Source organism: Durio zibethinus, chromosome 11 (genome assembly GCF_047325235.1).
Source record: "Durio zibethinus cultivar Kanyao isolate XHJ-2024 chromosome 11, ASM4732523v1, whole genome shotgun sequence".
NCBI classification, from domain to species: domain Eukaryota; kingdom Viridiplantae; phylum Streptophyta; class Magnoliopsida; order Malvales; family Malvaceae; genus Durio; species Durio zibethinus.
The window spans coordinates 1,298,395-1,325,029 of NC_143172.1; the positions used below are offsets into that span (position 1 = coordinate 1,298,395).

Consider the following 26,635-nt stretch of genomic DNA (forward strand, 5'->3'; position numbering starts at 1 on the left):
CACTACAGAAATAGATAATATTATCGTTTGAAAATAATACTACTAGAACATACGGTATCTTATCATTCAAGCCTATGCCTTGTGATGAACAATGAATTGAACTACTTTCTTTTTTTTTTTTTTGGTGAAACAAATTCAAGTTCTCGATGAGCTTATTTCCAACATTTTGTTTTCTCAGTTAAATGGCATATCATAACATAATTCCTGAACAAAAGAACATCAGGATCCATTTTAGATGCTAAGATATATCTGGTTTCTAAAAGAGATTGGTAGCAACACTCTTCTGCTTTGATCGGGCTATTAACATGCTGTGATTTGGTGATGAAATGCACTTTTGTCGTTGGCCATATTATAGTCCCAGCCAAGTTAAAAAGTGAAGAAAGAACGGTATGTTGTTGCACATTCTTAAGTATGTGGTCACTTGGTCAGAGAGTGGAGCCATGTTCAATTAGGAGAAGCTGATTTTATTTGGATACTAAGTGGTTTCTTCCTAATTCATATTGTTGACACCCCCATCATAGAATTCTCTTTAAATGTTAGTGACGAGATTCACGAAAAAAGCAATGAATGAAAACCAAAGGTGAAAGCTCCCTTGTCTTTGATTAAGACCATGGAGTGAAGGAAAAGTTGAGCTAACGGAGGCCCCATCCAGCTCATTTTTGCTACGGTAATAGGGGATAAACCCCATACAGCCCCAACCATTTCTTCCAAATTCTATCAGGGAACGAGTTTTGATTCAATTTATGGTAAGTATCCGATAACTGATGAGTAGAAAAGCGTGTTTCAAGTCGTCTATATGTTATTTACCTAGTGAAAAAGTGAATTTGCTGTACAGATTTGCCTGGAGAATTCCCTATCAAGATGTGAATTACTGATGAACCTGTTTGTAAATGTCATTATGTTAAATCTAAGAGTAAACCCCCATGTGCCTTAAAAAAGAAACAATAACAAAAGGATGGAAAAATTGCCTGTGATGAGAACTATTGATTTTGTTATCCTCAAAGAAAAGAAAATAAATGAACAGTAATGCAAACTAATAAAGAAATCCATTTTACTGATACTCCATTCTTTGCAGTTGATACTTACTACATGGCAACCCCTCTTATTTTATCAAAGTGGCAGTTACATTTGTCAACTTTTAACGACTTTTCAATCCTTTAATCTACAAGCTGACCGGAAGGGTTCTTCTCCATAGGATGGTAAACGCGATAACTAGGTGGAAGTGTGATTCCGAATGCAGCACAAAAACCTTTAACTTGATTACCAAACTCGGGAGTGAATCTTCCACGGTTAAAAATCCAAATCTTGCACTTGTTAGACAGACCCTGGATTGCTTCACAGCATTTATGACTGAGGTTTATCTTCTTTTCAACCAAGGAAGCATAAATTTCATGCTCGCACCCATCTGCCTTACTGATTTCTTCCCAACAGAGCCTTGGGTTTGGCATGTATCTTTCTTCCCATCCAACAACTGAGAAAGCAGGTGTGATAGCTATAGCAAATGACAAGGCTAGGAAGAGTACAAGGGTATGTTGAAAAGAACCCATTCCAAACAGATAAAGAGACAGGTTGGCTTCTTAGAACAAGGAAAGGTTGGTACAATCGTTTTTGGGTTGGGAATTTATGCAACGCTCTTAAAGTAACGGTGGTTCAAGTAATGAATTAAGGTAAGGTAAAGGACCTTGTTTTTGTTGCAGTTTCCTATGGAAGTTGCCGTTACGTTAAAAAAGCTATTAATAAAGGTAACCTATATAACGTACAAATATCCAATAATTATTCCATGAAAGACCTTTTAGTTAGTTAAAATGGTTGAATGGTGCCCCTTAATATCTAGAATTTATGGATCATACAAGTACAAAAACAATCTCTTGTTGCTAGGCTAAAAATGGGCCGAGCTCCTTGAAAGAAGAAAAGTCCAAGGACCCTTTGGGCCCATAATTGTATTGGGCTGTCTTTTCAATTACTGCACCAATAATTGTAAGTCTAAAATTCATCTTTCGGCTTCTAATGGAGAAAATTAGCAAAGGATTCTGATTTGTAGAAGAAAATGGCAACAGCAAGAGGAGGAGGTGGAGTAGGTGGAAATGTAATGGGAACAAGTAGCAGAGAAGGCACAGCAAAATCAATAGTGACTGAACAGATTTCCCAGGCTGTACAATCCACTTCCAATCTCCTCCATCTCATGCAACAATCTTCTCCTTCTCAGGTATTCCTTCTTATATTCACCTACTTTATATACTTATAGGGTACGGTATCAAAGGCACTATTTTATCTTGTTTATGATTGTAAATTTTAAGAGCTCAATCAATTCTCTTTTCCCAAAGAGAAAAAAACAACCTTTTCTGTTTCATAGTTTAACTTGTAATCTTAAGGATGGATGTGATAAGTGGGTCAAGGTTGAAATGGGTCTTGTTCTTGTTTTAGGCTCTTTAAAGTACTGATCTTTGGGGTTGGGTTTTGGTTAGATTGAAACTGTGAGAATGAAAACTTTGATGGGTTAATATTTGTAGACAAAAGCTGATCATTATTTGATTGTTTTTCTCTTTAGAAAAAAATTGTCATCTTTCTTCTTCTGAATTTCTCTCATAAGAAAGAAAGCTTCTTTTTTTATCATGATCTTGACTTTTTAGTTATTTTTGTTAGTATTTATGGGGCTTCAGTGATGTGGACATGATCTACGAAATGGGTTTTTTGATATAATAATAATTCGACGGATTTTTGGGTCTAGGTCTTGTTTGTGATCATAATTTATTAGAGTATTTTGCAAATGAATCCATAGCATCCATTTATTCATGCAGAGGCTGCAAAACTATAAATTACAATAATCTGTCAGACTCCTTGAAGGATCTGACTTTCTACAAACCCTATCCATATTTTAACACACAGGTCTTCCTGATATGGTTTCAACAATGTTGCAAACTCGGTTAAGAGCTCTTGAAATGCTTGCCTAAAAAATGACAGTTATTGAAGCTTATACTCCGATAGAATATAAGTGAAATCTTTGGGTTTACAATTGGGCAAAGATGTATATGGTTCTTGATGTGTCAATGCCGCATGATTACATCTTTCAAATTTGTTTGCATGTTTATAATATCTTCGACTACTTTGTATCTGCAGACCCAACTAATGAAGCTTCCCAAAAATCTTTTGGCCAAAACCCCGACTATCAAGAATACAGGACAGGTATGTGATTCCTCCATAATGTAGTAAAGATATATACATGATATTAATTACAAAGTTTCGAATTTGGTCTCTACCTTCCCTGCTTCATTGATGCAGATGTTAGAGCTGATGCCTAGAGCTATTTCATCGCTTGATGCCAATATTGACAGTGGATTACAAAGGTTGAAATCATGTGCATCTCTGCCCATTAAAATTATTCTGTTTTAGCATGGCATGCAGTAACGTCATTAACTTATAAAGCCAGTCTTACATACAAGAAACGTGTTAAGTTGTGTAGCAGTTGGATTTTAGAGGTCAGGGAATTGATCAGAATTTTTAGACATGACATAAAATTGCATGAAAAATGTATAGTAGATGCTTGATGAAACGGTAACTAAAAACTAAATATTGGATAGACAGCAGTTAATACCACTCGATGAAGATGTCATTTGCTTAATTTGCTAGATGGATCCATTTCTCTCAATTGACTATTGTTATTAAATATGTGTACAGGACAGTCAGTAAATTAAAGAACTTGTGCAAAAAGCCGAGAATTCCCTTTGTTGCCTATTGTTAATAAGCTGTAGGAATGTTTCCATTGTTCTTGGCTCATTTTATTTCACAAATTGCAGCGCTCCGCATCTGAAAACTGTAATTCAGTTACTTGAAAATATGGAAAGCTGCCAGCTTTCTTCTCTGTCGCAAGCACATCTCTCACAAGGGGTATGGCCTCTCTCTCTCCCTTTCTCTCCAATGTTTGCACGTATGCACCTATATACACATGTTTACATAACATGTACTCATTATGAAGCCGCTGAAAAAAAAAAAATCAAATCCCACTCTAGGTTGGATCCTCATGTCAGTTAGAGCTGTTTGTATTCAACCAATAATTAGTAATTACATGTGAAATGCATTAAAAGCTGGAGCTTTGAGTTGATATTCCTTTTTTGAATTCGATCCCAGGAATCTCAGCAAGCAAGTCAAGATGCCGACGATGGTTCAACCCCCTAAGTACCTATGTTTCTAGCCATGCTACTTGTGTCTCAGCCATTAGTTTCGTTAGTCATGTCAAACCTTCTTGATCATAGCTGAAGAAGATTTTAAGTTGTAACTTTTGTCAACCGATTCAGAGCAGTTTCCAGATACATTAAATACAATAACATGACTAGAGGATATGTTCCATGTACATCAAATGTCATAATATTCCTCATGTTGCTGTCTGTATACATTGCATATGGTACAGAATGATTGCTATATTGCTTTCTCCAGAGCATTGGAAACACGTTTCTGTTTCTACCTTGTAAGGATGGCTACATATTTTTAGGGGAAATGAAGTGTCTCATCATTCTTTCCGGTTATTTCTTCCCCTCTTCTTTTGAAAAACGAGGTCATTGATGGCCGTCCAAGCCGGCTATCAACTTATTATCATTCATGCATTGAACCAAGACAGTTAAATGGGATTTTACTTAAGTAGTTCACTCGTCTTCCTTAAGACGTGAATTTTCCACCAATTTGGGATTTAATTTTTAACTCTTGCAATTATTTTTTTTTATCTCCCGGACGTCTCTCGTATATGGTTTTAGAAATTTAATGTGACTATTTGACAGCTTAAGATACATGCAATTATAATGTGGTTGGGGGCTAATGAGTGTGAGTGAAATTCATGTCTTGTATTGGTCTGACTTTTTATGTCAAAAAATTCATATGTGTGTTATAATTTATATAGAATTACGCGTTACCTCGAATCAATTTTGAATTAATATATTTCACGAGCTAGACATCACTCTATCCTGTCTTAATCAAACCAAAGCAGAATTTTTGGACTGGAAATTTCTGGTCCACAGAAATGAGAATCATAGGCTAACAATTGAATAGACTAGAGGAAGGAAGAAGAATCAAAGTTGTATCCAACCGTCCTGGACTTCACTTTTTATACGTGGCAGAAGCCCGATAAAAGAGTGGCGGCCATTTTTTTCCGAAAGGTTGTGAAACATGGCTTACTTTTTTGACTCCCAAAACCCACGTCTTTGGAATCTTGAAGCCCTTGACCTTTTTACTCATTCGATTTTATTTCAAAATCCAAACTACTTGCCATATATAGTTGTAAAAGAGTCGTGCAACATATTTCATCAATTTTGTTTTCAATTTTATAATTAATAAATCAATTAATTAAGAAATAAATATCATAATTAAAATAATAATTATGCATTATATTAAACTAAAAACATTTGAGACAAATATTAAAACAAAAACATGCTAATGAATATCTATTTAACTCGAATTCATTTAATAACCAAATTAAATCTTAATCACGATTTTAAAAGGTCCGACATTTATTAGAAAAAACAAAATAGTAGTTAATAATCACTTTCAATTTTTTTCGTTAACAAAAATATTAATTACACAACTTGAATGGATTGATTATTTGATTATAATTTATAAGGATGAACAGTTAAAATATTAAAATTTAATAACTAAAGTTTAATTTTTGTCTCAATAAATAAACAAATTCCTTTTTTTTTTCTTTTGTTAATCTCTTTTTGTCTATTTTATTTTTTTATAAATAAAATTTTAGAAAATATAATCCTTTTAAGGGAATTCATAATTCAATTTTACCGAATTAATTAATCGAATAGATTTAATTCGATTAATCGATTGATATCAAATTAATTTCAGTTGATTATTTAAAATAATTTTTTAAAAATTTAATTTTTAAATCTAATCAATCAAAATTTTAACTTAAATATTATAAAATCTATATATAAATCTAAAAACATATAAAATTATCTCTTTCATTTTAAATTATTAGAGTTTTTAATATAATATTTTCAAATTTAAATATTTTTATTAGATGATTTTATTTAATTTATTTCACCTATAAAAAATAAAAATTTAAAATATAATTTAATCTAATATATTTTATTATTTGATTAAAAAAATTAACTAAATCAATTGAATTAGTTTTTATTGATTAATTTTTAAAATTAAAAGATTTAATTCAATAATAAAAATAAAATAATTTTAATTATTTAATTTAATTTTAAATAATCGTATTCGAAATTAATCAATTCTATCGAACATTCCTAAGTCATTTAGGTAAGGTAAGGAAAAATCAAATGTCTAGGTTCATTTTACATGTGATGAGACTAAATTTGGAACGACGTCGTGTAAATATGACCATATATGCGCCAACTTACCATATAATCTGATAAAAAGGTATTTATAATGAAAATGCGTTGCGTGGGAATCCAAATGTGGAGTGGAGCAACAGAAAAAGAAGAGGAAAGCCACAACACAAACTCGGCCATCCATAAAGTAATGCCACCGCACCTTCACCCCTAGCAACCGCTCATTCGCCGCCGCTTTAAGTTCTAAACCGCCCAAAACTCAACCCTAATTGCGTATTAAACGAAAAGAAAAAATGGCTGCGTTGACGATTCCTTCGCCGTCTAAATCGTCGTCGTTTTTGTCGTCCTCTTCACCTTCTCTCTTCACTCGTTGCTCTCTTAGCCACAAAAGCTTCGCTTTCAATGAGTTTCGTTCTCGTACCTGCGATCCGAACAGTTTGGTAAGCTATATTTATTTTTTAAAAGATTACATTTTTTTAAAAATTTTCTGAAGTGAAAATTTTTTCTTTTGGATTTTTTCGATGGTTGTCCTTCTTTTTCTTATTTTATGATTTGGTGTTGATTTCTTTTGAAATTGAAGATTTTTATATTTATTAGTATTATTTTTCTGTACTGCGCTGCACGTGTGGGTATATAATGAAATCGACAGTGCAACATTTTTTTTATTTAATTTCTGTTGTCTTTGAAATTTTTGGCTTCCTTTTGATTCGTCCACAAGAATTTTCCGGTAAAAGAATATTCTTTCAACTAAATGCAAAATTTTGGGTAACTGAAAAAGAAACAGTTCTGTTTTTGTGTTTTTTTTTTTTTTAGTGATGTTAAAGGTGTACTGATATGGGTGCTTGCTTTTTTTTTTTTTCTTTGAATACTAGAAATGTGACCAGCCTCAACCAGTGAATTATGGAAATGTGAAGCCAACGATTCCAATCCTTAATGAAAGGACACTGCCCAAGTTCTTGGAATCGGCTAGAATGGAGACAACTGTTAACAGAAATGGTGCCAAGCTCAAGGTGTTTTCTGGCACCGCCAATCCTGCACTTTCTCAGGTTGTTGCATTTACCATTTTTTACCGTATTGCTTTCCATAGAATTATTTTTACAGGTTTTACTTTCTATAAGCATATAGAAATGATAAGATTAATTAGATGTAGACCTTAATGGACTGTTCCTAGTGCAGCTGTTGGGTGATAGACTGAAAATGTGAAAGGAAACTACCTCAATTCTGAACAAAAGATTTACTTTTTGACTATTTAATATAAGTTCATCCGCAAAAATATCATTTGAACCAAAGCGATAACTTTCCTGGAATAAAGAAAATATTGCTCGAATGGATAAAGTTTTGCCCATCATCTCTTATGATCCCTTGTATTTTGGGCCAGACAATATGTTGCATATATTATGCCTGCTTGAGTGGCATTCCGACAATTTGTACCACGAAGACAGATCTATATTGATATTAATAGTCCATTTTCCAATTCTTTTTAGAAAATGTTGTAGCTTATCAAGCTTCACGTGCCTTTCTTGGTTTAAGCCTCATGGTTACTCTTAGTCTCTGAACTTGAGCAGTTATGGTTCCTTATTTCGTGGAACTTGTGTTTGCTCGCTCTGTTCTTTATCACAGGAAATTGCTTGGTGCATGGGCCTGGAGCTGGGAAAGATCAACATAAAGCGATTTGCTGATGGGGAAATTTATGTTCAGCTGCAAGAGAGTGTTAGAGGATGTGACGTATATTTAGTCCAACCAACATGCCCTCCTGCAAATGAGAATCTCATGGAGCTTCTCATAATGGTTGATGCTTGTCGGAGAGCGTCAGCCAAAAACATCACTGCAGTGATTCCATATTTTGGTTATGCCAGAGCTGATAGAAAGGCAAGTTCAAATGCTGTGTATTTGGCAATAAATTATTGTGGATGAAAATATGACTATGTATGGAGACATCAGCTGCAAATTGAATGGATTAAAATCCGACCACCAGAAGTAACATAATCTGGTGACATTTGTGTTATTCTTAATATTCTTAATATAGTAATCATTAACAGAATTGTGCCATATTATGTTAGAGTTATAATATAATAATCATCAATGCCTTTGCTTCTTGCAGTTTTTATTTCATTAAGGCATGGACTTCTGAAGCTTTTGAATTTATTGTATTCCTTATAGGATACTAAACTACCTTCGCCATGTCTATTATCTTATTTTCAGACTCAAGGGCGTGAATCCATTGCAGCCAAACTTGTTGCAAATCTTATCACAGAAGCTGGTGCAAACCGTGTTCTTGCTTGTGACCTTCATTCTGGGCAGTCCATGGGTTACTTTGATATTCCAGTGGACCATGTGTACTGTCAGGTATCAGTCATCAAACTTGAAACTAATAACTTATGACTGTCAATGACTAAGTGATTACTGATTCTTCTATCTTTTTTTTTCTTTTTAAATTTTTTGTGGACTGTAGCCTGTGATTCTTGATTATCTTGCCAGCAAGAGAATTTGTTCTGATGACTTAGTAGTGGTTTCACCTGATGTTGGTGGAGTAGCAAGAGCACGTGCTTTTGCAAAAAAATTATCAGATGCACCTTTAGCCATTGTGGATAAAAGGCGTCATGGACACAATGTTGCGGAGGTAATGCTTTCTACACACTCTGCTGTCATTATCTTTATTCCACGTTGATTGTGCTATTATGTTTACTGTTATTCCAAGGTTGTTGAGATAGAACTGGCCTTAGCATTCTCTCTCATTGAATTAAGCTTTCTCCCTTTTCTACTTGCGCATTTGAAAGTTTGGGAAATAAGCCTTACGCGCATACCTTTTGTTCATCACTAGCTCTAATCAATAAGCAAGAAAGGCGATCGGCATTAGCGAAAGTAAAGCAACTCAAACTTCTCCAATTACGTCGGCATAACAAAGGACCTTCTTGCGCTAGTATAAAATTATTTTAAGTAAATAGGAATCTTCTCCCTCTTTGGCTGATGAATAACCCCTGTCAAGTCAGGATTCTCAAATTGTGATGTTATTAGAGGTTAAAACAGTATGTTATTTTCTAGGGATGTGGTGGTACATTTGGCAGCCGTATTAGGGACAATTAGTTAGAAAAATGTTGCACTTTTTCCCATTTTGTGTTGACATTTTGGTCTACTGGTAGTGTTTCAAGAATTGCTGAAGTTAAAATTGATATCAAGAGGTTTCAGACTTGGCCAGGCTGTTGTTAGCAGCCAATAAATCTTTTAAATGCTTAGCTTGTGTTATGTTTCTGGCTTTAGGTCTACATTCGTACATTATTAACGTCACGAAGTCCATGCCTAATTTTTATTTTGCAGGTAATGAACCTTATTGGTGATGTGAAAGGAAAAGTTGCTGTTATGGTGGATGATATGATCGACACTGCCGGTGAGTGAAAGCAATGTGAAGACGGCAAACATAAACCTCTTCTTAATCAGAAATGCACATTATTTTTGCTTATCCTGATGTATTTGACCATTAAATGGTGGCAAGAAACTTTTGTGGGTTATATCTTGTTTCAGAAATGTTATGTTCTCATTATCTTTGGTAAATCATTTTCTTACGTTTTTGGAAAAGATATTTTCATCGTGCTTTTCCTTTGATGCCTTGAAAAATTGTCTAACCATTGGCTTTGTTTTAGATTCAGTTTATGTTTACTAATGAATTTACGGTGTCTTCTAGGAACAATTGCCAAGGGGGCGGCACTTTTACACCAAGAAGGGGCGAGGGAAGTTTATGCATGCTGTACTCATGCCGTTTTCAGGTTTCAACTTACTTTTGGCTGAATTAGGTAAAAGCTCATATATAGTATCGTATATTTCGACCTCATTTCCTATGATTGTTATTTCTTGGCAGTCCTCCTGCAATAGAGAGGTTATCAGGTGGTCTTTTTCAAGAAGTAATCATTACAAATACACTTCCAGTGGCAGAGAAGAACTACTTCCCTCAGTTGACAGTTCTTTCTGTGGCGAACCTGTTGGGTGAAACCATTTGGCGTGTTCATGATGACTGTTCCGTGAGTAGTATTTTTCAGTGAAATCAGATAGGAAATCCCAAAGGTGTTTTCTCCTTCAAAATTTTGCATGTGCAACCCAATGCCTTGGCAACTGTGGTAAAAAGCTAATATCGATCAGATAGGCATAGGTCTTTAGATTGAAGTCTCGCTTAGGCCAAGGGGGATGGAGAATCAACCAATGGATCTCATATTTCTCATTGCTCCTTGCTTTCTGCATCTGCATAATTTAGCTTTTTCTTAGTTTTATTTTTTTACTTTTGGGTAAATTACCTTTCTTTTTTATCCTTCATTAAGTGGACATCTTTTTTTTGTCCCAACTATCTTGCATCAGTTGAATTTTCTCTATTAAAACATCAACACAACCTGAATCCCTGTCCCAAAACCTGACTGTTCTTGGGACATGGAAGCTCTTTCATTGCAATCTGGCTGGTTCCAAACTTCATGTAAATGTGTGTCTGGTAGTACTTTTCTACAGAATGCTATTTTTGTTAAAAAAATTTGGGATAGAAATATATCTAACCTTTTCCAATTGCAATTTGGACAAATATGAAGGCTTTTATCTAAAGTTTCCTCTTCGAGTCTACATGTCTCCATACTTTCGAACAGCATAACAATAATGTATAGTCTCGTTGAATGTAGCATCTTCCCGACTGAATTGTTTGTAAAATTTGGTTTCCTTTATTTTTTGGGAATGAGAAAATATTTTAAAAAATATTACATCAAAAATTTTAAATTTCGAGTGGAATGTACTTTTAGAATATAATAAATATGTATAAAATAAATTATATGTAAGTCTTTTAAATTCGTTTTTAAAATTAAAAGTTTTATTATTAATTTATTAAAATAAACACTTAATTAACTTTTATACTTATGGATTAATCATATACAAAAAAATGAAAATTCAAGGAGCATCACGAAAAGGTTTTTTTTTTTATTTTTAAAAAGGCAATAAATTCCAAATATTCATATAATTATTATATTTCGATTAGGATTCCGGATTTTATTTTTATAAACCCTAAAAGCCGTAACCTAACCTTACCCTTTTCTTTTTAATTTTTATTGAATATTTGAAATTCGTTGTCGCGCCGCACATTTTTAAGCGGATATTAGGGTTTCTCTCTGCATCTATAAATACTCTTTTCGCTTCTCCGCTTCAGCCACTCCTCATATTCGATACACCGCCGTCTGTCTGAATATATGTTCTTTTTCTGTCGGAAAAATAATTGCGGTGATGAACATGATTCTGTGTACCAGAGGAGTCTCCGGTGACGGTAACACAATCCCTCTAAGAAGTTCTGAGCTTACCCTTTTCCCAATTTTGTTTTAAAATTTTTGAAGTTGTAAAAATGGGATTTCTGTGATTTTTTTTTACTAAAAAGTGAGAACGAAGTAAAAGCGATGTGATGATTGAAATTCAATGGTCTGTCAATCCACTGATCTAATAATTTGATGTTACATTGAAGTTCCGACAGGTTCTGATCGCTTTTTATTCCTTTTTTTTTCTGGATTTTTTAGTTTAGAATTTTAGGGTTTTGATTTGTTTTACTGAGTTCTGTTCTGGGCATGTGATGAATCTCGTTTTTAATGGGTAATTTGCTTCTGAATTAGTATTTCTTTGATGCTAAATCACCTTGGAGACCTGATGCCCCACTTCTTTCAGTGTATTTGGAAACATTATTTTGTTTAGCAATTAAAACCAGATCTTATGCTTAGTTCTTTGGATTCCTTTATCACTAAAGTTCTGATGGCTGTGCCTGCTAATCATACTTTAGTCACTATAATAGCATAGCGGTAAAGGCATCTGGGGTTGAGCTACGATTTGGTTTTGATTCCGTCATTTTCAAAGAAACGTTTGAACTGCATTTGCTATTGATAAAGAACCTTTTTCTTTGTGTGCTAAGTCATTCAATGTATTGTTTTTTCTTTAATTCGTTATTTCAATTCAACTACTTTTGTCAATGTTTCTGGGCAGTTGATGAATTCCTATATTTAATGGGTAATTTGCGTCTGATAATCTTTTGCTGATGTTATCACCTTGCATACTTGATGCCCTTTTTTGCATTGATGTTTTTAATTAAGCATTTTATGGTATATTGAATGCTTTTCTTTTAAGGATTATAGATGTTTTGGTGATTTCTAATTGAATTGTTTTCAGTTTGCTCATTAGGTTACCATGCGGAGTTCATATTATGAATCTTAAGTTTGAGTTGTTAATTATTCAGTGTTGCATTACCATAAGTTTTAACATTGTGTGTAGGGTTGTGTAATTTTGATTCAATAGAGTAAAAAATAAACAAGCATAATGAGGCAAAGATATCAAAGCATCATTGCATTGCCTGTGTCTTCTGGTTATTTGAAGAAATTAGAATTTTTTTAGTTTTTTAATAGCTGATGCTAGGAATTTCATTTAAAGTTTAGCATGTTCTAAGTATTAAGTAATTAAGACTTAAGTTTTATTATAAAAGGAGATATTTAGGCCATGCTAAATTTTGAATGAAGGTCCTCTCATTTAGTTATTATTATAGTCTTATGCTCTTGTTTTCAATGGTTTAGCTTGTGACTCGTAAACATGATGGCTACATCATTTTTAGAAAAGGGTTACAATGCCTTAAGAATCATTTGGTGCATGAAAATAACAGTCTAACTAACAATGTGCTTTATTTTTAGCTTGTAGAGTTGGACTAATGGATTTTGATAGTTGTCTTTGCATCTTATTCTTTTGGTTCCTGTTTGATTTTTTTTTTTTAAGACTTAAGTCAATTTTAACCTTTACTATTTTTAGATAGGATCTCATTATTTGTACTTTTCATGCACACTTCATGTCCACTCTAGGTATGACATCAAAAAGAACATGATACATTTGTCCATTATCATACCTATGAGGTGTGCATGAGAGTGGGTAAATAATAAGATCTTATTATTTGCACATTTTCATGCACATTTCATGTCTACCTTAGTGTCATGTCATGATCTTGTCATTTTTGTCATGTTTAGGGTGTGTATAAGGTGTGCATGGAAATGTGTAATTAAAGACTATCAAAGCTTTGAATGATTTGCTATGACATTTGTTAGCACCTATAAAGTCCAATACATAATTTCTATTTTTATTTTTTATGATAAAAATTTTCATTATGAATTTTATTTTTGAATCAAAATTTTATAAATTTTATGACTATTTTTTTTATTACTTGGCTAGGAAAATAAAAAGGTTTCTTGATTAATTCACATTGTATTTTAAATATCAAAATGAAAAATGAAAAAATTTTAATAGAAAAGTCAAAATAGAATTCTTTGGAGGCACTTAGTGTTGTGAGTGGGCCGTGGTGTTTGGGAGCTTGTTTGGCAGCATGGATCCAGTGCTGTTTAGAGGTGTCAGTGCACTTCTTGTTGTATTAGCTCTCTTAAACAATATTGGATTCATTCTTACAAACAACTCTTTAAACTGTTTTGGTATAGTAGGGCTGGCGGTGGGGTGGGAGGGTTCTCCACTGATGTATCCAGTTGTACCAAATGGGGCTTTAAACAGATGGAATCTAGCAAGTTTGTTGCTCACCTGAGATTGTCAAATTTCACTTGAGTACTAGGATTCTCCTATGGGTTACTGGTAATGGCTAACAATGTATTGAAAGTTTGTTTTCCTTTACTTTTTTTTGTTAATGCCATCTCTTCATCATTTCCTGTTTTTCACGGTTAAGTATAATATTTCTAGATAACCTCTCATATGCTTCATGTTCTCATGCCTTCTTCAAGGCAATTTCTGATTTCATCAGATGGTGTTTTCGGTTATCAGCCACCTTGTCTAGGAACTTGAGACTTTTCTGCTTCGTTTGTAATATGTGGTGCATGTTTGTGAAATATTTCTTAGATTTATTTGCACAAGTGTTATTGACTTTTTTTCAGAATAATTCTCACCTTGCAAGTATGCAACTTTTTGAGAATTACACCTAATTAAGTTTGATGTTCTATTTTGGTGAGTGGTGGATGGTTTGAGAAAACATAAGAGTACTGAAATGATAAATTTGCCTTGGGCCAAGTCAAATTTGCTGACTCGGTTGAAATGATTGAATTTTTTGATCCAATAATACTGTTTTTGGCATTTCAAACATCAGGCAGGGGGATAAAACATTTTTGGAATTAGAAGTGTTTAACATGGACGAAGAGCTTTATAAAGTTAACCAAGATTTTGAATTAGAGCTTCATTTGATTCAACAGACGCTTCCCATCAAGTTTGCTGCTTATTGTCAGTCTCAATAACTCATCAAGTGGTATACTCCTATACTGTACTTCATTTGCCTTAACAAGATCCGGCAAAGGACCAATCTTGGTACTCATGTTTGGATTGTGAAATGCCGCAATTGACAGGCGCTTTTTGTGTGGATTAACAACAGCTCTATGCTCTATGCTTTTATATTCTCCGTTGCTCATAATCTGCAATTATAAGATCTCTCTGCTTAGGCAAATTATACGTATGAAATCCGTCAAGTCTAGGTCTATGTAGCTTCAAATATATTAGTGTTATTATATTATTCTTACCTCAATCATGTCTCCAACATTGATGACAAATGCGCCAGGGATGGGTTTAACAGGCACCCATATGCCATTTTTCTTGCTTTGTAATCCTTCAACTTCATTCACCTGAATCAAAAGCGTTAAGCCGGTAGCATCAGAGTGTGGTGCTAAACCAAAAACCTTGCTTGCCTGTGTACAGGGTGGATAACAGTTCATTCTTATTCCTTGTGTTCCATCTTCAAAAATGCTTGTTAGCGTTTCAGGATCAATCCCCAGGTTCTTCGCCATCAGGCTCAGGAGATGAATTGTAACCTTTTGTAACTCCATTGAGTACTTATCCATGGTAGCTCTGAAAACCGCAAAGGTAGAAACAATTAAATGTTATACGCTATTATGATCATGAAGTTGAAGGATTAGTAAGAGGCTTTAATTCAAATAAGATTTATATTTGATTTGGATGAATTGCTGGCTTGTGTGTTTCAGAACAATATGTTCTTAGCGGCAGGGAATGAAGGGGGAGTGATCGGCCAGAATCTCATCTTTCTTAGGGGCACCGGCAGGGAATGAAGGAAAAGCATGTCACCCCAATCAAGCTTCTGGTCTTCTGACACTACGAAGGCTTGGCCATAGCCTTCAATGTTTTTTGGTATCTGAGCACAAGCCATCTTCTCCTTCAATGGCAACTTAAAGAACTCCTGTGTGTCAATCTTCACTTTCTCAATCACGTCATCTCCAACCCCATGATTGATTAACTGTTTCACCATCAATAAAATACTACTAAGTCGATCGTTGTAAAAAGTTGCAAGTAATTGAGAATTCTGTTTAGGTTACGTACCTGGAAGAAGCCCCAGTCTTTGCAAGCCGAATGGAGTTTTTTCTGTTCATCATCATGATCTAATTTGCTCATGTCAATTACAGGAATCATAAGGGATTCATCTATAGAAACTAGATCGAACTCAACCTCTGGCCTGATGTACCTGGATGGGATATCTTTCAGGTTCTTGGATGCAAGAGCTTGGACATTCTCAACAGGTAAAGAACCACCAAATCCCTCTTTGTGAAGCACCTTTGTTTCCATTTCTGTAAGGCTGTCAAGTTCTCAATCTCACTAAAGTCTGATATCTGTTCATGTCAGAGAAAACCAAAATGTCATTATTGTCAGTTACACCTAACTTTATCTTTAGCTTAGAATCAAATCTTTGGAAATCTTAAGTTTCACTAGGAACAAGAATATAATTCTTATTGTACTGAGAACGGTCCAGCAAAACATTTCCTGAGAGCGGTTCGCGTGATTCAAGTCCGTTTAAAATCATCACTGTACTGAGAGAGGCCCATCAAAGCATTTCCTGGAAAAAGCATTTTGGCATAGAAAAGCAAGAAAACTGTTTATGCAAAAAGAACTGACCGTAGGATCGGAGACTGGTTGGAATTACAAGGGACTTACCACAAATTACGGACCATAAACTCTCGGTTGACATGGTCAAATAAATTGTCTTGAAGGTTTCCTTGTTCTTGACCGATCTCGTCCGAGATGATAACCAGCCTGGAACCCTGGTAACTAATGTAACTTGTATTAATTCTTACCCTGGACGTAAGTAACCATCGACATGAAGTGAAAAAAAATCAACTAATTATCCATCGGTGGTTGAGATATGTCTGAGATTTTCAAAGGCTTGATACAAATTAAATTGAATCTTCTCAAAAATTACAATTATAAAACCACCAGGAACAAAAAAGATTGTATATATAACATGTGCCCGAAAGGGATACAATCTTAATAATTAGAGTATAAATAGCAGAATCTATGGGTTGACAAATCCACAATTCTTTCTAATTTCTATTTCATTTCTAGTGAGTACATTTATATTGCCCGTCTTAACAACTGAATTCGCAAATGAAGTAAAGAAAAGCTCTTGATTAGAGGCAAAAGCCCACACCAGCTTTATTATCTCCCCTTCATGGTCTTCTGTTACCAATACATTATCTGATACCAATAAATCTTTTCCTTCAAGAATGTTAATGTATAATGATTATCAAACTTGCAGGAGTTGAAACACCAAGCGACGCAATTGCATTATCCCTTCCAGAATTCGGGCATGTGGACCGTAGGATTCTTCGAAAAGTCTTATAGCTTTTGTACTTGTCATACTTTTCTTCTGTGTTCATGTTGTAGACCCATTTTCTGAAACTCAAACATCTTGCCTTTCCAAGTGTATGGCTAGATGTTGACAAGCATTTGAAAATGCTAATCCGTTATCATTATTATTTTTATAAAAGAGGCTACAGTAACTTCGGAATAGGAGAAGATATTATGGAATAGTGGAATTTTACTTTAGATTTGATACACGTAATTTTTTAAATATGATTATATGAATCAATTAAGTTAAATTATAGATTCATTAATACGTTATCTTCATTTCACAAATCTAATTTAATTGATAGGTAGAGAATTAGAATATTCACTTATTACACACAGGAAGAGGCAGCCAAAATTGAAATTTATTCAGAAAAATAGAGTTTAGCTCAAGGAAGGTCTTTATAGTTTTAAGGAAGAGTATACATATGGATGAGAATGTGACCTGACAAAGTAACGAAGTCTTCTATGTCAAGACCTTGTTAGTTGAAGTTGGCGATGAGACTCTCCAGGGAGGAATTTGGAGCAGGAATGAACTGGTTTGCACCATCAAAACTTGCTTTCAGGGAGTCTTTTCTCCTTAACCAGACTTTCCATTTTGGGCCTCCTCTCTAATGAGAAAAAGAGTATTCTATTACCAAAATGGTATTATCATGGTTGCATCGCATCTCATACTTTAGATTAGGCATACAATTGTTCACTTTATTTTAATGGGTTTATTTTTTTTTAATTTTAAGGCCAAAATTTTTGTTTTTAAGTAATGGGAGTTAATTCTGTTGTAATTATTTAACTCCTGAACTCTACTGCAAAATGTTAGGCTTCTTTCTGTAACTTGTGAAGATTTATGCAGGCATTGAGAATTCAATGCTATGGTGATAAGAAAAGGAAATCAGGAACTGGTTAGAAAGTAAAAGCTGTCCCCGCTTATTTTTTATATATCGCAAAGGTCGATTCCGTTGTTTATAATAAAAAATAAGCGTCACAAGAGGTTTTTCAAACCAGAATAATTTTTTATATTCTTTTTTTTCTGATATTATTTCTAACTTCGAATTTTCCTGATTCCCATCCAGATAAGAAGTTTCATAAACTGGGCTATTTTTATAGTCGGTCTCTTTCGAAGAAGGGTAATAAGAAAGATTTTCTTTGGTGGATACCTGTTCCTCCCCCCCTTTGGAAATAGTTTCTATTTCTATGTTTGTTTCTTCCTCCCTTTCCTTCAATTCCTTCAATTCCTGCACTTCTCTTCGGCTTTGATGAATTCCTTTCAGTTTCTTAGTCAGCATGTGTGACGAAGTACTTCGTTTCCTCCATGATAGCAAACAGTAGCATTTCTAGGACAAGTCTTTTTCAACAAAAAATGCCAAAAACCAGCAAATGGATTGATAAGGAATCGAGTAAGAGTTTTATATACCAATGCGACAGCATCGCGAGCAGCCATGGCTAGAATATCAGCACCAGGAGACAGTTAGGGGACCAGTCTCTTCCAAAATGTGCTTAGTCTCATCAACGACCTCGAATCCACGTAAAGAGTTCAGGTCAGATACAGCTTGCTTTTCACTAATAATATCTCCAAATTTGTCCAAAGAACTGATGCATCACGATCACATCCCTGACCCCAAATGACATCAATCAAATAAACGAAGAAAGAAATGAATAACGATTAGCTTGATGAATGGATGAAATGATAACAATGAGCCAGAGATGCAGAGAAAAGAAATCTAACATGAGAAAGCAATCATGAAACTGCAAGCAAAGGACCGAGGCAGCCATTAGAGGACCTTTGAGCACAGCAATCTCAACATTTTCTGCTTACAATCTCTTCTGCTGAGGGACATGTTTCTTTGTAGTAATCAAGAATCAGAAGTCCATCGTCACTCAATGTTTTAACCGCATTTTAAACCAAAACCAGTAGTACAAAGAATGCTCTAATAATCTCTACGGAAGCAAATGAGAAAATACTGCATGAAAAAATTAAGCTGGCTCAGGTTATATATTGCATGGGATAGGAATGTTGCGGTAACATATCAACCTATATTGGCTCACATTTTGACAGTGATAATGTCTTTTCCATGTTTTTCGGGCCAACTTATCTTAAAGAATTCCTTCGAGCTATTAATCAAAGTGGATACGACTAGCCCAACCTAACCATTCTGTCTTTAGTTTCTGTCTTAGAAATCAAGGTGGTTGCTCCTAATCTTGCCTCTACTACAGTCTGAATGATCTAATTTCGAAACCAAAACCAAAATTTCAACTCATATATTCTAGCTATTCGTGTTATTGTGTTTTTAAATCAATAAACTCATGGTCTGGTTATGTCTAGCTCCTAACCTTTTTCAATACCGATTCGCTACAGTATAAGAAATGGTTCACTCATACATTATTCTTGGTACACACCTCAAGCACAAATATTTCTTACAAAACACTCACATATATCTTCACACCTCTCACATCTTTGCACGCCGCCACACCTTTGCATTTTCATCTTACAATGAACTTCTGAAAATGCCAATTTAGTTTAATATTATAACTAAATTTTGGCTCAAACAGTCCTTAACAAAGGATCCAATCCATGTAAATTGAATGCTTCCGAAATTTGCACCAGTGAAAAAAGAGAACAGCAAAGAGATAAGAGTGACTGACGTGCAAAGACATTATGAAAGGTCTAAACTTTAAAGCCAAAATTACCGTAAAATTTCTATAATTTGAACTCACCCCTAAAAATGGTAGAAATAGAAACTTAAAACAACTAGATCATACTATGCAGATGGAGATTTATGGCATGACCAAGAAATAGACCCTATACTCAAAAGTATCACTGTTTTGAGGACATCTAGCTAAGGGCGGAAGAAGAAAAGAATGTTAGTCTCTATGTATTCACCCCACCAAAAAGTCAAATTTTAAAGCTGTTGTTAAATGCACACTACATAGTCTAACTCCCACTTTTACAAATTACTTAATCCTGCTATCAATCAACCCTTGAGTTCAGAGTAAGCTTGCATATATTTCTTGTTTGCTACGTTATTGATATCTTGACGAGGCATCTTGGAACCCATTTCCGGAAGAAGAAACCTTTCTTTCATCTCATTGAGTTATTTGGTACCCTGCTTCTGGAATAATGCATGTAATTAGACATATAAAGCATAAGGGAGCAACAGAAAGTTGTTTCTCTATTACCTAGTCACTGAAAGAGTAAATTATTGTATCTCATAGAATATCAAATGATAGCAATTAAAAGAGTACTTCAATGAAAAGTGATCATTGTTGAGCGTTCAACCTAAAACCAATTGGTTATAGATGGAGATAACCAACTTGAAGATAAGACAACAGGAAACCAATACTTAATTAATAGATGTTGGATAACACCATTTTAACAATCATCATATCATGACTTCACCAATATCTGGAAACCAGGGGAAAATGGAAAAGATCAGATGCTTTTGATTAATATTTAGGTTGGCAACCTTACAAGCAGAAAAAGTCTATACCAAGATTCACCCAACAAAGGCTCCAAACTCTTGATAAACCCTCTTCCATAATTATTCATGAACAGTATATTTGAACGCATAAACACTTAATGCTGATTTTTGCGAGGCTGAAAACTCAGCACAGCCTAGTTTTAGTATCGTAAATGAAGAGAAAATATGTATAACACGTTGGCTACAACTTTGTTCTGATTCCTAGCACAGAAAGGACAGTTATCAACACACTTGTTTGCCTGCCAAGTAATTAATTGTTAAGGTTGATTACCTGGTTTCTGCTAAAGTTCTAATTCTCCATTTTTATCAAAGAAAATCTCAGGATGGACAGCAGCAGTGTTAACATTGAGAGCCCTTTGCAACTTCCGATGGTCCAAAACTTCAACTTCAACTAAGAACATTGAACTGACTGGTCGATGATCTGAGAGTCTTATCTCTGCTCGTTGATAACAAAGTTGTTTTATGCCTTTCCCTGACCAGAGTATACGATCACACCTACCAAGGGAAAAATATGCATCATAAGCAATTGAATGTGTGGAACTTTATGAATTATCGGTGACATTGTTCCGCATATGTTGGGTTTCCAGAAACCCTTTCTAACTTTTATATCAGATTTCTTGTCCAGCTACTTACAGAACTTGTGCTTACCATGCCGGAGATCTCCTCTTCTCCCCTTCTTTAGGGATCTCACCAACATATCTATCAGAATTCATTTCGTACTTGTAGGTGGGAGGAAAGTCTATTACCCCCTCTTTCCATCCATCAAATACATGCCCGCTACGCAGTTCTTTATGAAGCTATGGCACAGAATTCAAACCATTCACATCAAGAGTATATATTTAGAAGGAAAGAACAATACAGATATGCCACCTAGCGACAAAGAGAACTTAAAGAAAAATAATGATGATACACTTGAATTTTTTGGTTAACCATATAATAGTGAGAAAATTATTGTGCCAACTGTATCCATAAAACTCAAACCTGATGCTTCATCAGTTTTTCCCTGAAAAAACTCCATGATTGGATTTACTTTTGGTTCACAGTGCGATGCCTTATTGAACACAATGCTTTAAAAATTCAGTCTAATTTCTCTTCCCTAACAGGTAGCCAAGTCTTTTTTGTCAAGGATCAAATATAAAGCACACTTGTAACAAGCAAGTTAGAGCAAATATTGGATTCAACATAGGTTGTTGAAGGCACAAAACTCCATGTCAGAATACCCAGTAAAATGAGTTCAAAAGCAGAAAACTTAAACCAAAGGGCTCAGAAGGCTCAAACAAGTTTGTATACTACGGTAAAACTAGATCACTGAGATACTCACCTGATCATTGTTGATTAGTTCATCCCAGCACTTTAGAGCAACAAGCTTTCTCACCTCCGCATCCAACATATTGAGACGATAATTCAAATCCCCAAACCAAAATATCTGACTGTTTAGAGAAGCAGTCATTTACATATAATGAGAATAAAATCATTAAGAAGAAAATTTCTCAACCATTAAAGTTACTTAAAATTGTCTGTCTGCTTCAAAATAAGGCATACTGCTCTGCCAAAATTGGCAATCTAACTAATTCTTGCTTAAATTAAGTATAAACTGAATAAATCAAAATTAGATGCTGAAATTTTGCTTACTCATGAGCTGGAATTGTTTGGGGTTGATCTGTGTCAAGGACAGATGAGAAATGGGTACGTCGAATAATTTCATACACATCTGAGTTACGCCTTTGTTCAGCTCTATCCTTCTGACCAGATGTCAGATGAGAACACACAAAGCACAGTCTGGATTGAAAAAGAGTCATGCTTACAGAAACAGATCCCTGCAAAAGAATAATCCATTTAGGCATTCAATAATAATAAAGAAGGCATTTTCGGTGATTGATCAGTGCTAATGGCAAAATGTCATCCACCTTGCAGCCAACTACATATTGCAACACATCAAAATATCAGGGGCATTGATTTCATGAATTTAAAAACAAAAGAAGCTCAATGTCAAATTGAAGGAAGCACTCCTCCGTCAAATGATGCTACCCAATGTAATTCACTGCCAAGATATTTACAGAAGCTATAAACACGTGCCAAAGACATCTCAAAAATGCCTAATCCACTCCTAAAATAGAAGAACAGTCATTACCTTGTTTCCCATGTAGCCCATAAGACCAACTCCAACAGGAGAGACTTCCAAATTGTTTATATGTCTCCTCAGCCTCTTTCGCACCCATACAGATATGTATATTCCAACCATCTGCTTGCTAACTATTCGCACGTACTTTGGACGTGACCTTGCCCTATCATTGTCATGTTGATCAATTGGTACTTCTAAGAAAGTATCATCCTCCTCTTCAGAAAACTCATCAGATATCTCAGAGAAAGCATCAATAACTTCTTGCTTCTGTTGCTCATGCCCCCACATTGATTCTAGGTCTCCGGAACTATGGTGTGATCTTTTCAATCTGCTTCCTTTTAACGCCACATCATGAGGACTACAGATGTTATCTGTCATATTAAAGCCAATTCTTGCTGAGCTGCTCAATACTCTGCGCAATTTTGAATTTGAAGAGATAACTTGCGGGGTTGCATCTAATGAATGTTCAGGCCAATCTAACCTAGTGTCACAATCGATACCATATATTCTCCTCAGCCATAAATTTTGTCCAACATCAGCAACTTCATTTAAATCTTGTCCTTCCAATTCATGGTCATTAGCAGTCTCCAAATACTCATCACGCATCATTTCAAATGGCAGAGCATCTATCCCAGCTGCTAATACATCTGCAACGGATGAAGTCCTTAACACAGGAGAAGGTGGGGCACTAAAGCATTTGTGCTTGCTTTCAGGTTCCAAAGATTTGTTCAGAGTTCTTCTAATGATTGCCTCCCATTTAGGAATTGGCCTGCTATCCTCAGCTCCCAGTACATTTCCGGCATTCAAAGGGACTACCTCTTGGAAGCTGTCCAAAGCATATCTAGTATTAGAATACTGGAGGAAAATTGAAGAATCTAACATAAAATCAATAATCAAGTAACAATCAACATTGGAGAAGAAAGCTAGATGACATTGTCTCAAGTTCTATGGGTGTTACCAGTAGTCTGGCATAGTTGACACTTGACAGCTTACTATTCACTAAAGCCTCCAAGATACGCAATAGGAGAACCGGTAATATTTATAACTCAAGGACAAAGAAATTTAATTGTAAATAAAATATGTATTTTCGGTGATATTTCTGCTGACTGATTTGTTGGAGTAGTACACAACATTCCCTAAACAGAATTTGACACCGGAGATGCATTTCTGAAAACCAAAGGCAAGTAAGACAGCCTAAGTCTAGATCCATATTCTCCATACTGATTAAATGTAGAGGAACCAAACAACAAATGAAAAGGTTGATGCCAAATTAGAAGCTGATTTATGGATGTAATTGTGGTCTAACAAAGTTGTTGGGACATGATCAGCATCAGATTAAAAAAAACATAAACACCTTGCCGATCAGCAGATGAACTTGGTGCTTACATAGCAACAGGCAAAGATGAGGAAGATCAAATGAATTAAAATCAAATTTTCTAAAGATCTATTGAATTTTTGTAAAACCAGGAGTTATATAAGATCCAATAGGGAAAGAAAACACCCACCCAATAACGTAAATATCTGCTGGCTCATTCGTGCAAAGCCAATCATCAATCTCGAGATCCTCACATGGAAGTCTTCCAGCAACATTCCAACTGCCTATTGTCACCCTATAGGCAACCACGACATGTTTAAATAAGAATTAAAACAACAACACCTTAAGGCTTACACTTTAGGCATAAGCATCTTGCAGCCAAACCTCACATCCTTTGTATTTATGTACTGTACACGCAGAGTTTCTGATTTTCCCCTCCTGTGTCTTAATTGGTATCCCTTAGATGGTGCATCTGAATGATGAAACATCAAAACCGTACAAAACAAGTTTAGACTAACAAATGATTAGATAATAACAGCAATTCAAAGTAATCAACTAAAACTTAAAGAACCAAGGCTATCCCAGGGTCATATCAACAGAAATCAACATACACCACACAGCAGGAAATAGCAAATATTTTAATAATGGGCATAGTAAGCTAAGCACAGCAGAAGGGAACAAGAAGAATCAGCATAGACGAGTTTGAATATGCTCTTAAATAAATATTAAAGAAAGAATTTTTATTCCAACAAGGCAAAGCTCATATGAAGAAAACAAATATTGCCTGAAATTTGGCTTCTGCACTCAGATTGGTTTCCCAGCATCCTAGAGGTATGATCCTCGCCACCGGGCAATCTTGAGTTTTTAAGAGCGTAAGCTGGATGGAAATTGAAGAAAAACATCAAAGACCAGAAAGCACAAGGAAAGATACGTTGTTAAATATGATATGACAATACCATCATCTTCACTCTCAGTTTCAGTCTCGACCTCATCTTCACTAAAATCATTCACCTTTGGCTTTATATTCAACCATTTCTTCATCACAATAGATGGCCAAAAGGCCTGGAATCAAAAACAATTGTCCAAGTTAATCATTAGAACATCACTTTTTTCTAAATTGCAACTTTGGATAAAAGCAAAAACCAAGGAGCACCAAAACATACCTCAGAACGCTTTCCCCTCCTAGTTTTCATAGTCTTTTATCAAAATATGAGACTAGAAAGCCAACAACAACCTAAATGGTAAGCTTTCGACTTCAAGAACAAGTCCTTTATCTTGAGAATGGAAGCATAAGCAGGAGTCTGTTTGTCACTCTCCAAGGAGATAAATATATAGAATTCTCACAAACCATTACAAAAAAAGAAAGGCTTCAAGTCGGCTTATTGATGCCAAGCACAAGGAAGATTTATGCTAAGGACCAAACAGAAAATTACAGCAAAAATTGTGGGCATGTTTAACAGACATCCACAACCTCAACTTGCAAAAAAAGAATTCTCAATGTCCCTCTTCACACACGTCCCAATCTTCTGCTATAAAACGGCCAAAGAATCAAATCATAATATTATAAACTATTCGATAATAACCCAAAAACCAGACCCATAAAAATAAAAATGTTACTTTCAATCAAGAAAACTATAGTCATAAATCAATTGATAATGCAACATGCTTTCTATTCAAGCAGTGCACTGGTCAAGAAATCCGTTGATAGAGCAGTAAAAATCAATACTACTTTTAACTCAAAAACCAACAGAATTGAACTATAACAAATGCAAACCTAAACTCCAATCAAACAAGCTAAACCTAACAGGTAATGTAGAATAATGAATGTAATATAGTTGGCTCGTAATCACAATTAATTAAAAGCCAGATTATTAAAGGCCCTTAAAATAACAAAAAAAAAAACTCCAACCACCAATATTGAAAAAAAAAACTTGTAACTTGATGACATGATATAAAGCCAAACAAAAACACTGATTAAGACAAACGACTATAAATTTGAGAAAAGAAAAAAAGACAAGAACTCATAAAGGAAGAAAAAAACTGATCATCATACCATCAGCAGGCGAGATTTAGTTAGACCCCACCATTAAAAAATATACTTATAATATATCATAACTTGGAAACATGAAGCAATCCAACTAAACAAAATGGATAGTTGACACTGGACACTTAAAATATACGAGTTTAAGTCAAATAGGTAATCAACACAAAGTAATATAGTAAATCAACAACAGCTGTAGACCCAATTGGTAGGACGGTTTCATGTAAAACATATCTTCTATATATAGATTACAATATAAATTATATACTATATAATATTTATAAATTAAATTCATGGACAGTAAAAAAAGGGACCACATAAATGCAGGGTCACCGCACTATATGTGAAGGTAAAGAGCTCTGGGATTTCAATTGAAAATCCCCACTGTTTTCTTTCACTTTTTTTTTTTTTTTGGGTTTTAATTGTGGGATTATGAGGAGACTTTGATAACAGCCATGCAAGGAAGAAGAATATAACTACAACAGGAAATGCAGGCAGAGGAAGGTAGGATATTTGCTATCCACCTTAAAGAGAGAGAATAACATTAGTAGTATGCATTAAACATATATTAATTTCTTTTTTTCTTTTATTGAAAAGACAATAGGGCCATGTGAAATTGTGTACGGCATGCTGGAGTAAGAGTCAAGAGTGGAGTTATCATTCAGACATGAAGTACTGTTCCTTTTTTGGTGCAGACTAAGGTGATTACAACTTGTCTTCAAGTTCAAACTTCAA

General features: G+C 34.7%; 4 protein-coding genes and 4 non-coding genes across 14 annotated transcripts; 6 read left to right on the plus strand and 2 right to left on the minus strand.

The window, feature by feature from the left end:
- The first annotated feature begins 178 nt into the window (after positions 1–178).
- On the plus strand, positions 179–4,520 carry TOM2B (tobamovirus multiplication 2B). Its single transcript, XM_022881114.2, has 6 exons — positions 179–746; positions 1,076–2,206; positions 3,118–3,183; positions 3,280–3,344; positions 3,795–3,885; positions 4,126–4,520. The coding sequence occupies exons 2-6, from the start codon at positions 2,048–2,050 to the stop codon at positions 4,171–4,173; spliced, it is 429 nt and encodes a 142-aa protein (XP_022736849.2). The 5' UTR covers positions 179–746; positions 1,076–2,047; the 3' UTR covers positions 4,174–4,520.
- A 1,858-nt stretch (positions 4,521–6,378) lies between these two features.
- On the plus strand, positions 6,379–10,848 carry LOC111290821 (ribose-phosphate pyrophosphokinase 1). Of its 2 annotated transcripts, none has more exons than XM_022882306.2 (8): positions 6,379–6,730; positions 7,163–7,336; positions 7,911–8,159; positions 8,493–8,636; positions 8,743–8,910; positions 9,606–9,675; positions 9,970–10,051; positions 10,144–10,848. In XM_022882306.2, exons 1-8 carry the CDS (start codon positions 6,584–6,586, stop codon positions 10,322–10,324), a joined length of 1,215 nt encoding a protein of 404 aa, XP_022738041.1. In that variant the 5' UTR covers positions 6,379–6,583; the 3' UTR covers positions 10,325–10,848. The 2 variants fall into 2 exon arrangements, with proteins under 2 accessions (XP_022738041.1, XP_022738042.1); XM_022882307.2 differs by having other exon boundaries at positions 6,590–6,730; positions 7,856–8,159.
- Positions 10,849–11,526: 678 nt separating this feature from the next.
- Positions 11,527–11,606, plus strand: LOC149515955 (small nucleolar RNA U61). The gene has a single exon (XR_016346712.1). It is a non-coding gene; the product is annotated as a small nucleolar RNA U61 (small nucleolar RNA).
- Positions 11,607–11,698: 92 nt separating this feature from the next.
- LOC149515956 (small nucleolar RNA snoR14) lies at positions 11,699–11,786 on the plus strand. The gene has a single exon (XR_016346742.1). It is a non-coding gene; the product is annotated as a small nucleolar RNA snoR14 (small nucleolar RNA).
- A 73-nt stretch (positions 11,787–11,859) lies between these two features.
- Positions 11,860–11,954, plus strand: LOC149515957 (small nucleolar RNA Z101). The gene has a single exon (XR_016346735.1). It is a non-coding gene; the product is annotated as a small nucleolar RNA Z101 (small nucleolar RNA).
- Positions 11,955–12,266: 312 nt separating this feature from the next.
- Positions 12,267–12,358, plus strand: LOC149515958 (small nucleolar RNA Z101). The gene has a single exon (XR_016346736.1). It is a non-coding gene; the product is annotated as a small nucleolar RNA Z101 (small nucleolar RNA).
- A 1,957-nt stretch (positions 12,359–14,315) lies between these two features.
- On the minus strand, positions 14,316–15,962 carry LOC111289516 (S-norcoclaurine synthase 1-like). Its single transcript, XM_089767523.1, has 4 exons — positions 15,648–15,962; positions 15,319–15,564; positions 14,837–15,163; positions 14,316–14,731 (listed from the first exon to the last, which is right to left on the minus strand). Exons 1-4 carry the CDS (start codon positions 15,888–15,890, stop codon positions 14,492–14,494), a joined length of 1,056 nt encoding a protein of 351 aa, XP_089623649.1. The 5' UTR covers positions 15,891–15,962; the 3' UTR covers positions 14,316–14,491.
- A 1,884-nt stretch (positions 15,963–17,846) lies between these two features.
- LOC111289515 (type I inositol polyphosphate 5-phosphatase 2-like) lies at positions 17,847–26,411 on the minus strand. 6 transcript variants are annotated; one of them, XR_016346111.1, is made up of 13 exons: positions 25,023–26,410; positions 24,816–24,921; positions 24,644–24,736; positions 24,244–24,331; positions 24,050–24,154; positions 22,554–23,370; positions 22,055–22,239; positions 21,744–21,852; positions 21,071–21,219; positions 20,694–20,917; positions 19,374–20,053; positions 18,670–18,904; positions 17,847–18,555 (listed from the first exon to the last, which is right to left on the minus strand). XR_016346111.1 is itself a non-coding variant. In XM_089767521.1 (11 exons), the coding sequence occupies exons 1-10, from the start codon at positions 25,050–25,052 to the stop codon at positions 20,704–20,706; spliced, it is 1,896 nt and encodes a 631-aa protein (XP_089623647.1). In that variant the 5' UTR covers positions 25,053–26,410; the 3' UTR covers positions 17,847–18,555; positions 20,694–20,703. The 6 variants fall into 6 exon arrangements, 2 of the variants coding, with proteins under 2 accessions (XP_089623647.1, XP_089623648.1); XR_016346112.1 differs by lacking the exon at positions 19,374–20,053 and having other exon boundaries at positions 25,023–26,411; XR_016346113.1 differs by lacking the exon at positions 19,374–20,053 and having other exon boundaries at positions 18,670–18,785.
- Between the last annotated feature and the right edge of the window lie 224 nt (positions 26,412–26,635).